General features: G+C 38.8%; 1 protein-coding gene across 7 annotated transcripts in view; it reads left to right on the top strand.

Moving 5' to 3' along the window:
- Positions 1 to 12,362, top strand: part of LOC132400540 (protein eva-1 homolog A-like) — a 296,591-nt gene that overhangs the window by 245,483 nt on the left and 38,746 nt on the right. Inside the window, exon 1 of one of the 7 annotated variants that reach the window (XM_059981587.1) lies at positions 2,350 to 2,428. The exons of 5 other annotated variants lie outside the window; for them this stretch is intronic. In XM_059981587.1, the coding sequence (XP_059837570.1) occupies positions 2,365 to 2,428 (64 nt within the window). In that variant the 5' untranslated portion in view covers positions 2,350 to 2,364. Of the gene's footprint in view, positions 1 to 2,349; positions 2,429 to 7,937; positions 8,230 to 12,362 lie in introns of those variants that run through there. One more of the 7 variants, XM_059981589.1, reaches the window with a different exon arrangement.

Here is a 12,362-nt window from a genome sequence, read left to right as displayed (position 1 = left end):
TCTCAATTGGCCCCTCAGCAGAGGAAACAACCGCACAAGTTTCTGCATGTGAACTGATCCTTGGATCTAATTGAATTCCTGTAATATAATTTTCTAGCACCAATTGGTTTTCCTGGTAGGGACTATAATTTTTCCAAAAAGCCTCAGTAGAAGTCTTGAGCTCAAAGTTCTATTTACAGGGGCCAAGGAGGTATATATTCCAATAGTAACTTTGATGCAGGATGGAAATTCCCTGCCCGTAACAACTGGAAAAGGACATTTCTAAAATTCCTTTTGATATCCCAGTGGAATTGTTGCATGAAATTTTTAAATCACTGTTCTAGAAAAACAGGTATATCTCACTTAAACAATGGTGCATGTTACAGGTCTAAATATCTGGAAATAAATTATTGTAGTAACATAGAAAACCTACAGCACAATAAAGGCCCTTCGGCCCACAAAGTTGTGCTGAACATGTCCTTACCTGAGAAATTACCTGGGGTTACTCATAGCCCTCTATTTTTCTGAATTCCGTGTATGTGTCCAGGAGTCTCTTAAAAGACCCTATACACCTCTATCAGGTCACCCCTCATCCTCCGTCACTCCAAGGAAAAAAGGCCGAGTTCACTCAATCTATTCTCATAAGGCATGCTCCCCAATCCAGGCTACATCCTTGTAAATCTCCTCTGCACCCTTTCTATGGCTTCCACATCCTTCCTGTAGTGAGGTGACCAGAACTGAGCACAGTATTCCAAGTGGGGTCTGACCGGGGTTCTATATAGTTGCAACATTACCTAAGGGCTCTTAAACTCAATCCCATGATTGATGAAGGCCAATGCTTTCTTAACCACAGAGTCAACCTGTGCAACAGCTTTGAGTGTCCTATGGACTCAGACCCCAAGACCCCTCTGATCCTCCACAATGCCTAGAGTCTTACCATTAATGCTATATTCTGTCATCATATTTGACCTACAGAGTAAACAGTCAACATTTTGGGCCGAGACCCTCCACCAGTCCTGATGAAAGGTCTCGGCCTGAAATGTCGACAGTGTACTGTTTTCCATAGATGTTGATGGGCCTACTGAGTTCCTCCAGCATTTTCTGTGTGTAAATTCTGTCTGGAATTCAGTGAACCTATTTTGTCATCCATCCAGTAAAATCAAAGTGGTACAACTCTGAACAACACTCAGTAAAGCGATGATTGATATTGAGATATATTTTAATAAATGATTCAAAATGAGGAAAACATTAGTATTATTTCACTCTTGTATTGTTTTCTGTTAGGAAATGACATTAGGAAAGATTCCAAAAATGAAAATGTTTGAATATTTTGTCTGTTTTCAATGTATATATATAGTAGCTTTTGCTTGATGTACCTAGTTTCTGTATTGCTATTTGATGTAAGTGTTGTGATGTATCATGTGCACTATTATCAGAATGCAAATTAATCATTTTCTGTGACCTGTATTCTATTAATTTTGCAAAGTAAGCAGTAATTCTACCTTCCTTTGGATGAATGTACTGCTCTATGGTGGCCCTTGTTTCAATCTGTATGGTACAGATTGTTAATCTATTTATGAATGTCCTATTTAATGATATCCCAGTTGATGATTTGGTGGTTGTGCGGAGATATGTCTCTACCAAAGGTGTGAGGTGCTCCTTCCCTCTGCTAGCCTGCAGGTCACCTTGGGCAAGATGTAGCACCTGCTTAGCCCCCGATCAGAGTCACGAGAAGCCATGGGTGCAGATGATGAATATCACAAGTCCTAGTTATGCGACCACTGATGCCAAGCAGACTGTCACTAGAGAGAATTGATAATGGCTGGGGTCACTTGTAACAACACAGCACAGAAGAAGGCAATGGCAAACCACTTCTGTAGAAAAAATTGCCAAGAGCAATCATGGTCAAAAATCATGATTGTGTATGTTATACAACACAGCATATGATGATAGTTGATGATATGCTTTGCAAAACTAATCACTTACTAGCTTTTTTAAAAATGAAAGTTGTAAGAATGGATGGGTGGGATATGGAGAGCTATGGTCCAGATGCAGGTCGATGGGACTAGGCAGAATAAAAGTTTGGCATGGACTAGATGGGCCAAGTAGCCTGTTTCTGTGCTATAGTGCTCCCTGACTCTAATTGAATTGAATGGGGGTAAAAAGCCAATATATTGGGTGCAATCAATATGTCCTAATTCAAATATAGAAAGGAATAGAACTCAACCAAATAGATGCAAAATTAATTACAGAGCTGAAATAATATTCCTGATAGGAAATGATAATATGTAGTTGGGTGTAGTTTGAATATTGTATTCTATCTCTTTGTCCTACCACTGCATTTGCACTGATGCTTTTCCAATTGAAGGGTTCAGGCAAGCAAGGATGTTGAGGAACAAAAAGCCACTCCCGGTAGAAAAGGCTGGTACAAGAAGCTACCAGCAGAAAGGTAACTATTCAGCATTGTTGATTACACACCAGAACTGCTTGCTTAATTGGTCTATTTTGGACTCGGGGATGATTTATTGCCCGTGGGTGCTGGGGCCAGGGAGTGAAAAGGAAATTCATTAAATTGTTTTTTTCAATGTTTGGGAATAAAGTATTCTTTGTGGTTTTTGTTTTGAGTTTGCTTAATGAACATTGGGCAAAATGGTGTGATAAATTTCTATCAGCCTCTGAAGGTTAGGAGTATTTTCTGGGTTCAGGATTGAAGGGAATCTTGGTAGCCTCCCTTCACTCCTAAGCTTGCCAATTGGATTTATCTAATAGTCCTGTCATCTGTGAATGATATTTATTAGTTTAACTGCAGTAATTTTGAGCTCAATGAGAACCACCTGGGTATTCTTTCCTGTTCAGACTATGCCAGGAAACAGAAGCCCAATTAAAACTGAATACTCTATTTTGTAAATCTGGAAGATATTTAAGAGGATATGGCTGACCTTGAATATTTCGGTGCCTTTCTTTTCCTCATTGGCGGCTTTTCCTTCTTTGTAAAAAGACATTTCTCATTTCCAAAAGGGTTAGTTATTTGACCAAAAAATGGGAAGTCTATTACGCAACAATTGAGGTTTTTTTTGATAGTTATGTTGTTAGCCCAACTGCACAAATACTTGGTGCATAATTTTATCAGTTAAATGGTGTGTATTTGACAATGAACTCTTGGGAGGGTCGACATTCATGGGAAAAGTTTAGGCTGTGAACTTGATCACTGAAAGAAAAGAGACAAAGTTAGCAAAGTGCTAATAAAGCAAATCTAAATATTATAGTAACAAAGCTTCTCAGTGATCAGGAACACATGAATTATTACAATAACGAAGTAACTTACATGGAATTAAAAGGAATAAAATTAAGAATTGAAATTACATGCGTTGTTTAAACTTTATTTTGATCCCCTATGCCCCTTTTATGTTCATAATTTTTATATTTTATTTCAATGCCACAGAATCTTCCATTTGTGGCTTTTTTCATTGAAGTTCAGTGACTTTTACTGGGCTGCAATCACTTAGTTGACAGATTATCCAACATTCCTGGTGTAAACTCAAGTGGAATATTGGTGCCTTTAGGCACTGTTTCTACTGAAGTAATAATTAAAGGACTTATATTCACAATGCTGTTGACAATGTCAGGCATTGAGTTGTGAGTAAGTGGAAGATTTCTTAAAACCACACTATTAATCTTAAAGATAGAAGTCCACTTGTTTGTCATTGATATCTATATTTTGCCAGGGGCAAATATTAATATTCATTATTGTTTAATATGAGTTCCAGTGACTCCATAACAAACATTAAGATTCAAGGCATGATCTTTCTAATGTTTGACTGATTTTCATCCCGTCAAAATGTGACGATGCTAGATTCAATTATTAACAAGGCGAAGTTTAATCTGGTGTTCGTTTGTGTTCTTTGTAGTTAAACTTAAGAAAATAAGGAACAGGAGTAGGCCACTCAGTCCCTCAAGCCTGCCCTATCATTCAATATGATCAGAATTGTTGTATGCTGGCCTCATTTGCTCTTCAAGCCCCCATCTGTGAGTGAAGCTATTGCTAGGAATAGGATTTACTGCCATTTGGGAAAGCATGGCCTGATTAGGAACAACCATTACAACATGATTAGGCAGGTCATGCAGCTCAAACTGAATTGAGATATTTGAGGAGGTATAAAGATGATTGAGATTAGGGCAGTGTATCTTGTCTACAATGGATTCTAGTAAGGCAATTTACAAGGTCTCTCCTGGTAGGCAGACCCAGAAGAAAAAGTTGCAATGATGTCTTGGTAGTTTGGATTCAAATTTGGTTTGATCATAGAAGGTGGAAGGCATTGGTGAAATGATTGATGCTATTCAGACTGGAGAATGGTGACAGTGGTGTTCCTTAGGGATTAGTGTTGCGATCTCTGTTATTTGTGATATGGGAAGATGAACCAGTCTGCAGAAAACACAAAAATTAGTGAAGCTGTAGAGTGTGAGAATGTTGTCAAAGGATACAGTAGATATAGATCAGTTGAAGACAGTGAAGGAGAAATGGCAGATGGAATTTAATTCAGGCAAGTGTGAGGTGTTACTCTTTGAGGGTTAATTGTAAAAGGAAAGTTCATACTAAGTGATTGGACCCTTGGCAGCATTGATGTGCAGATGTGCATTGGGGTGCAAGTGTAAAGCTCATGAAACTGTTAACACAACTAGAAGGGATGATAAGAAGGTATATTCCATGATTCTGTGCTTTCCTTCATCTGCTGGGTATTGAGTACAAGAGTCCTGATGTCATGTTGTGGTGGTATAAGGCTTTGGTTAGGCCACATTTAGAATATTTTGTGCAGTTCTGTTTGCTGCATTACAGAAGACTTAGGAAAGTGTGTAGAAAAGGTTCACCTACAAATACAAATTGAACAAACTTGGTTTGCTTACTATGGAATAACAGAGGCTTAAGTTTGCAAATTTTAGAAAGTTTTTTTGGACTAAAAATTTGTTTTCTTACGTGACTAAATTCTTTGTTTTCTTTCTCATTACTTTGAATACATGTGTATTTTTCTGAGCCTTGGCTTCAAAGGAACACTGTCTCATTCAGCTGTATCCATGTATGATTTGGTTTGATTGACGATTATAGATACAATAGCAAGAGACCATTTCCCAGGATGGAAGTGTTAAATACAAAAGGGTACAGCTTTAGGACAAGAATGGGAATGATTCAAGGACACATGCGGGTTGAGGTTTTAGTTTTACAAAATGTGACAGGTGCTTGGAGCGCGCTGCCAGAGGTGGTGAAAGAACATGGAGAGAATGGATGGATCTGGATCATCTGCAGGCATATGGGTTTAGTTTAATTTGCCACCATAGTCAGCACATATATCATCGGCCGAAGGGCCTTATCCTTTGCTGTACTATTCTTTGATTACTGAGCTTATATTGGGCCTTGTTATATTGGTGCAGGAAGCCACAGACAGGGAGATCAGAGAGAGGGAGTGTGATACTGAATTTAAATGGAAGGAAATTGAATGCTCAGGATCAAGATCAGGCACCTGCAAAATGGATATAAACAAAATCTGTGCTTTGTTTCTGTTATGCGGAGGCAGTCACATTGTGAACTCTGAAGGTAATAGAGTCATAGAGACGTACAGGATAGAAACAAGCCCTTCAGCCCATCCAGTCTGTGCCAAGCCATTTAAACTGCCTACTCCCATCAACCTGAACCGGGACCATAGTCCTCCATACCCCTACCATCCATGTACCTATGCAAACTTCTCTTAAAATTTGAAATTGAGCTTGTATGCACTGGCAGCTTGTTCCACACTTTCATGACATCTGAGTGAAGAAGTTTCCTCTCATGTTCCCCTGAAACGTTTAATCTTTTCACCCTTAACCAATGATCTCTGGTTGTAGTCCCACCCGACCTCAAAGGAAAATACCTGCTTGCATTTACATTAGCTATAGCTCTCATAATTTTACTCTTTCAAGCTTTTTTCCATCTTTCCTGTAGGTAGGTGACTAAAACTGCAAACAACACTCCAAGTTAGGTGTCACCAACTTACACAACTTCAACATTACATCCTATCTCCTGTACTCAGTACTTTGATTGCTGAAGGCCAATGTGCCCAAAGCTCTCTTTACAACCCTGCCTACCTCTGATGCCACTTCAGTGACTTATGGACCTGTACTCTCAGATCCCTTTGTTCTACAGCACTCCTCAGTGCCCTATGATTCACTGTGTGAGACCTATACTGGCTGGTCCTACCGAAGTGGAAAACCTCGCACTTGTCTGCATTGAATAAAGTGCGAGTGCATCACTCTCTTACATGGAAAGACTGAGTCTATGAATGTTGGAAAGGGAAGAGTTGAAAGGTTAGGCATTGCACCTCCTGTGGTAATGTTGGAAAGTGCCATACAACAAGTGGCAGTAGATGGAGATGGAAGAGCTGATTAAGGAGTTGTGAAAGAAACAATTTCTTAGAAATGCCGAAAGCTGGGAGGGCGTTGCTCAGGTTTATGTTGGACTTCATTACAACAATGTATCAGGCCAGTGATGAAGAGCTCAGAGTGGAGAACTAATTTCAGAGTTTGCCTTTGATCCTTAATAAAGTTGTTGCGTCAAAGGATGGCTTCAGATATACCGGTGAGCATGGAAACAATACAAATAAAACATAACACCGTATTATAACAAATGTTAATGCATTTCTTCTCAGGGTATCAGAGACTGCGCAAATTACCCACAGAAAAGCTATACAATAATTATCTTTGCATGAAAAGGTGTAGGAACAGATAATTAAGCTTTCTTTAAGCGCAAATTATAAATGGGAGTTGCTTTTTATTGATAAAAGAATTCGGTGGTTTTTGTTATTTCATGCAGCAAGGATTTTAAGAAGTACAAACAATATTGATCGCACAGAATTTTTTTCCATAAACCAGCCTTGTTTTAAAACATCAGGCTGTTTCAATTAAGACTGAGACAGAAGAAGTGTAAGAATTTTTTTCTGAAAAGATTAGAAATTTGAGTGTTGCAGTAACAAATCAGATGTCTTGCTTTATTCTAGGAGTCAGTTTGTCACATCTGTCTATGTCTGGCAAGGGAAAAAGTGTAGAATGTCTTTGAAAGCACTAATTGAAGCATATAGGTATGCCATTTCCCTTAGAATTGAGTATTTGTTCGAGGTATGAATGAACTGAGTGTTTTCGATGTATGACCTGCAACATATTTGCCATAATCCGGCTGGGGTCGAGGGCTGGGGTGGCGGGGGGGGGGGGGGGTGTTAGTTAACATTTGCCTCGGGGATGCTATCAGTATCAACGTGTGGCTTCGATCTGGAAGAGGGATCATGGCTTTATTAAAAACTACAAATAAAAGATAAAATCAGTTTTCTAAAACATCGTGCTAAATTGAGAAAGGGATTTGTAACTCTGTGTACTTTCTGGATTTTGAAGCAAGCCGTACCAATTAATTGTTCAGTCATATGTTATGAATCTTTTCTTTGCCTTCCTCGCTAACTAACCTAATATATTATGCTAGTTGTTCCCTCAGCAGTTTTTGACTATGTAGTTACTTTAAAAAGAAATCATGTCCGAGATTCTAGCATTGATACTTTCCTGTTACTGGCCTTGAACTCGTTTGTTTCTCTCACACAATTCTATTTGATTTTCGATGTGGGTGAACAGCCAGCTCTTACTGCTCACTGGGTATCGCATTCCAGCTTTTAGCTGCCCTGTAGGATGCAGAATTGCCAGGGAAGGGGAGGGAGAAACAAAATCATCCACTAATTATAACATCTGACTAGTCACTCCGTCGATGATAGACCTTCCTTTGCAAAAGAAGACTTTGTTAGTTCTTGTTCTGATACTGCCGGCACCACAGATATCTAAAGGTGATGGAAATGGGACCACCTTTCTCGTCTGACTCAACTGCTTTTTATGAAACACTAACTGGAGACTCGTCTGCACCCTGCTGAAGTCATTCTGAAGGTGGGCTGCTCCTTGTGGTTACATCGACTGCCTCTGTTTTTTTCAACACAGATGCTCTTGCGCTTAAATAGGAAAGCAGATGTTGTTCACTTCCTGTATACTTGCAACAAGCCATTGCTTTGTGTGTTATTCTGACACTGCTGTCAATAAGCAGTAATGCGAGATAACAGGATTTACTACTGCATTTCTGCTTTGGAATCCAGACTGCTTGATTGAGAAAACAATCTGTAACTCTGACAGCTCATCTGAGGAACTCAGAAGAAAGCAGTTTAGGCTCTTTCACCATTTCATCCAACTAGTGAAGAGGTATGGTTATTTTAATTCCTCAGATTTTTTGTTTGCAACTGTTGAAATAATCGGAGGTGGTTTGGAGAATTATATTCACACTGTTGATATCACCTTTTTAAATTTTGTGTTCATCTTGAGCTTCATTTTTGACTTTTTAAAGCACCTCAGTTTTTTGACTAGTTAAAGCAAGTTGCATATTTGGGGGTCTACAAAATGGCTTGATGCTTTCCTAAAAACTGTGCCTTTGCTAGGTACTACTGTTAGTTTAATCTCATTTATTCTTCTGTGAAAAGGAATAATTTTTGAAGTATATCGAAGTAGCTAATGATGCAGAGTATTGCTTAGACATTTAGCATTTAGGGCTATTAAAAATTTCACTCTGGGATATTTTCCAATATTTTCTTCCTATATTTGAGTAGTAGTAGCTAAAAAAAATGCAACAGCAAGTCAGTTGTTCCATGTGGATTCCTTTTTACAGGGAAGTTTTTTGCTCACAGAAATGTTTTACCTTAATCTGTTGCCAAATAGGATCTCTGCCTAATTTCAATGCTTCATTTAAATCACTAGGCAATGGATAAAGAGGCTTTGAGTCAAAAAGGAAAGTGCTCTATAAAAATGTTTGTAATGGTCGTATCTGCAATAAATTCAAGATTACAGAAATGAATCTAGTGTGTAAACACAGTTAAGATCCACAAGAAAGGTTGACAGTATTTGTCCAGTTGTAACTGCCAACTTGAGATTGCTGGAATTCTATACGATTGTACTGTGAAATTAGGCTGCGAATGCGGCTATAAGATCTCTACTATGGAAAAACATAATAGTTTAAATGCCAAACTTGGTCACAAGAGGGTGATAGGAGTGGAATGAAGTCAACACAATATATTGAAGTAGCGCTCGCTCAACGTTATGGAGCAGTGAAATAAAGGGACATGGTTAGAGTGATCCATTCTTCAGTGTTGGTAGTGGTGGTGGGTAGGGAAGAAATCTGAGAAAGCAGCCTTGCCACTTTTTAAGAGCAAAGGTCATAGGAGCAGAATGTAGGTCATTCGATCCATTGAGTCTGTTCTACTATTCAATCATGGTTGATTTTGTAAATGTCTACTGGCTGAGCTCACTTTGAGCGATGCCATCGAACCATCACTTGTTGCCCACCCCAAAATGCCCTTGAGAAGGTGATGGTGAACTGCCACCTTCAACTGTCCATCTTCTGAAATTAGATGGTCCAGGACAGTGACTCCACACTGCTGAAGGATTGGCCAGATTGGTGTGTGACTGGAAGGAGACCGTCCTTTCAGGAGAAGGAGACCATCCAAGTGTCTACTGCTTTATTCCTTTGAGGTGGTGGAAGTCATGAGTCTAGATGGTTCTTCTGAAGAGACCTTCTTCAACAAAGACCTCCACTATTCAGACAATGCTCTCTTCTTGCTGCTACCATCAGGAAGAAGGTACAGGAGCCTCAGGACCTACACCACCAGGTTCAAGAACAGTTATTACCCCTCAACCATCAGGCTCTTGAACCAGCGGGGAAACCTCACTCAACTTCACTCGCTCCATCACTGAAATGTTCCTACAACCCATGGACTCAACTTTCAAGGATTCTTCAACTCATGTTCTCAATATTTATTGCTTATTTATTTGTTATTCTTATTTCTTTTTTTCTTTTTGTATTTGCACAGTCTGTAGTCCTTTTCATTGGTTGTTTGTCCGTCCTGTTGGGTGAGGTCTTTCATTAAATCTCTGTGTTTGTTATATTTACTGTGAATGCCCACAAGAAAATGAATCTTAGTGTTGTATATGGTGACATTTATGAACTTTGATAATAAATTTTCTTTGAACCTTAGTAAGTAATTGCAGTGAACACAGTGACACACATACACTGAAATTACAATACACTATCAGTACAAGTGAATGTTTAAGCTAGAAGATGGGGTGCTAGTTATGTATTCTACTTGTCTAGAATGACATTCATTGCAGATTGTAACTAGAACTGCAACTGGGTAGGATGAAAAGCTGCACTTATGTGGTGACTTTGATGAAATGCTTTATTATTATTGAAATATCCCTTTTCATGTGTCTTCCTTATTGTAATGGAGGAAACACAAGCTAATTTTCACACATAGCATTGCAAAACTGTCTGGAAAATCAGTTTATTTAAGAAATAATACATGGACAATATACATTGATAAGGAGATCAAAGATAATTCCACTAAACTTTTAACTAGCTGCTTAAATTTTGAAGAAGGACAGTTCCAACAACACTGAACTCCCTTCAAATCAAATTTGGAATGTCCACCTAAAATTTTGTGCTCAGCTCTCTTATAACTAACTCACTAGCTTCTGAGCTACCCATGATAGTTTTACTAACTTTGTCATCACTAGTGTGTCTTGTGGATGCTGGAAGGAGTCAGAAGTGAGTCACCTACTACATAGTAACCAATTCCCAAAATGTTCGTAATAGTCTCAGTATTTTCTGGCTGAATTAGGTACATTTCTAGTAAATAATGATTCCTTTTCCAGGAGGTTGATGGGAACTTTGTATTGGCAATGGTGAAAGAATGACCAGGTCATTTGCTGTTTCTGAATCATTGAGTATGTATCTTTAGGTTTCTGTATCTCCTTCCTGATGGAGGTACAGAAGCCAGTATATGAATCAGGTTTATAATCACTAACATATGTCATGATTTTTTTTGTTTTCTGGCAGTACAGTACAAATACCACAACTCACAATAAGAAATATATGCATCTATATATGTATGTATACATGTATATATAAATCATGCAAAAAGAGAGCAAAAGGGTTTATGGTCCATTCAGAAATCTTATGGCATAAGTCCTTAGCTCTCTGAAAGTTTCAACACAAGTACACGGAGTAGTCTGGCTTCTTGCCGTCATCGTTTGGTAAATTGAGTATATAAGTTGGGATGTTATATACAGATGTGTAAAACATTTGAAGTATTGTGCAATTCTGATCAGCACATTACAGGAACAATGTGGAGACTTTGGTGCTGAAGAGGTTCACTATGATATTTCCTAGATGAGAGTATTAGTTAGAAGAGAAGTCAGACATACTTGGATTGTATTTTCTTGAGCAATGAAAGCTGAAGGGAGACGTGAAAGAAGTTTATAAAATCATGAATGTCATAGATAAGCAGAATTTTTCCCCAAGGTGGAAATGCCAAATACTTTAAGGTGGGAAGGGATAAGACTAAAGGAGATGTACAAAAAAAAATCCTTTTACATATAGAGTGTAAGATGCCTGGAATGCCCTACCAAGGGAAGAGTTTAAGAAGCATTTAGACAGATATATGAATTTGAAGACCTTTGAGAGATGTGGATCATATGCAGGTAACTAGAATTGGTTTAATTGGCATAATGGTCAGAACAGACATCAGAACCAGGTTTATTGTCACTGACTTTGTTCCGAGGCAGCAGTACAGTGCAGAGACATAAAATATGTAAATACAGGAAAATCTGCAGATGCTGGAAATCCAGAGTAACACAGACAGTGCTGGAGGAACTCAGCAGAATAAAGAGTTGATGTTTTGGTCTGAGACCCTTCACTAATTCCTGAAGCATTGACTATTCTCTTACATAGAAGCTGCCTGACTTGCTCTATTCTTCCAGCATTTTGTTTTTGTTAAATTTGCATATATTATAATATGAATAAGTAATGCAAATAAAAAAAAGGTAGTGTTCACGGACACAAGGGATCCTGCAGATGCTAGAAATCTGCCATGATGAGGCAACTCTCAGGTTGTTGGAACAAAACCTCATTCCATCTAGGCAGCTTCCAACTCGATGGCATGAGCATCAATTTCTCCAACTTCTGGTAATTTTTCTTGTTCCCTTTCTGTCTTCATTTCCTCGCTCTGGCCTCTTACCTCCTCTCTTCATCTGCTTATCGCCTCCCCCTGGTGTTTCTCCTTTGATCCTCTCATGTCGGATTCCTTCTACTCTGACCCTTTGCTTTTTCCACCAATCACCTCCCAGCTTCTTACTTCATCCCCTCCCTCTTCACATTCACATTCTAGCTTGGTATCCTTTTCCTCTCCCCCCCCCCCCACACACACACCTCCTTATTCAGGTATCCTTCCCCTCCCTTTCCAGCCTCAGCCCAAAACGTTGACTGTTTATTCATTTCCATAGACGCT

Source organism: Hypanus sabinus, chromosome 10 (assembly GCF_030144855.1).
Source record: "Hypanus sabinus isolate sHypSab1 chromosome 10, sHypSab1.hap1, whole genome shotgun sequence".
In the NCBI taxonomy this organism is placed as follows: domain Eukaryota; kingdom Metazoa; phylum Chordata; class Chondrichthyes; order Myliobatiformes; family Dasyatidae; genus Hypanus; species Hypanus sabinus.
Note: the sequence above shows the minus strand (reverse complement) of the source record. Positions and strands in the feature narration are given on the sequence as shown.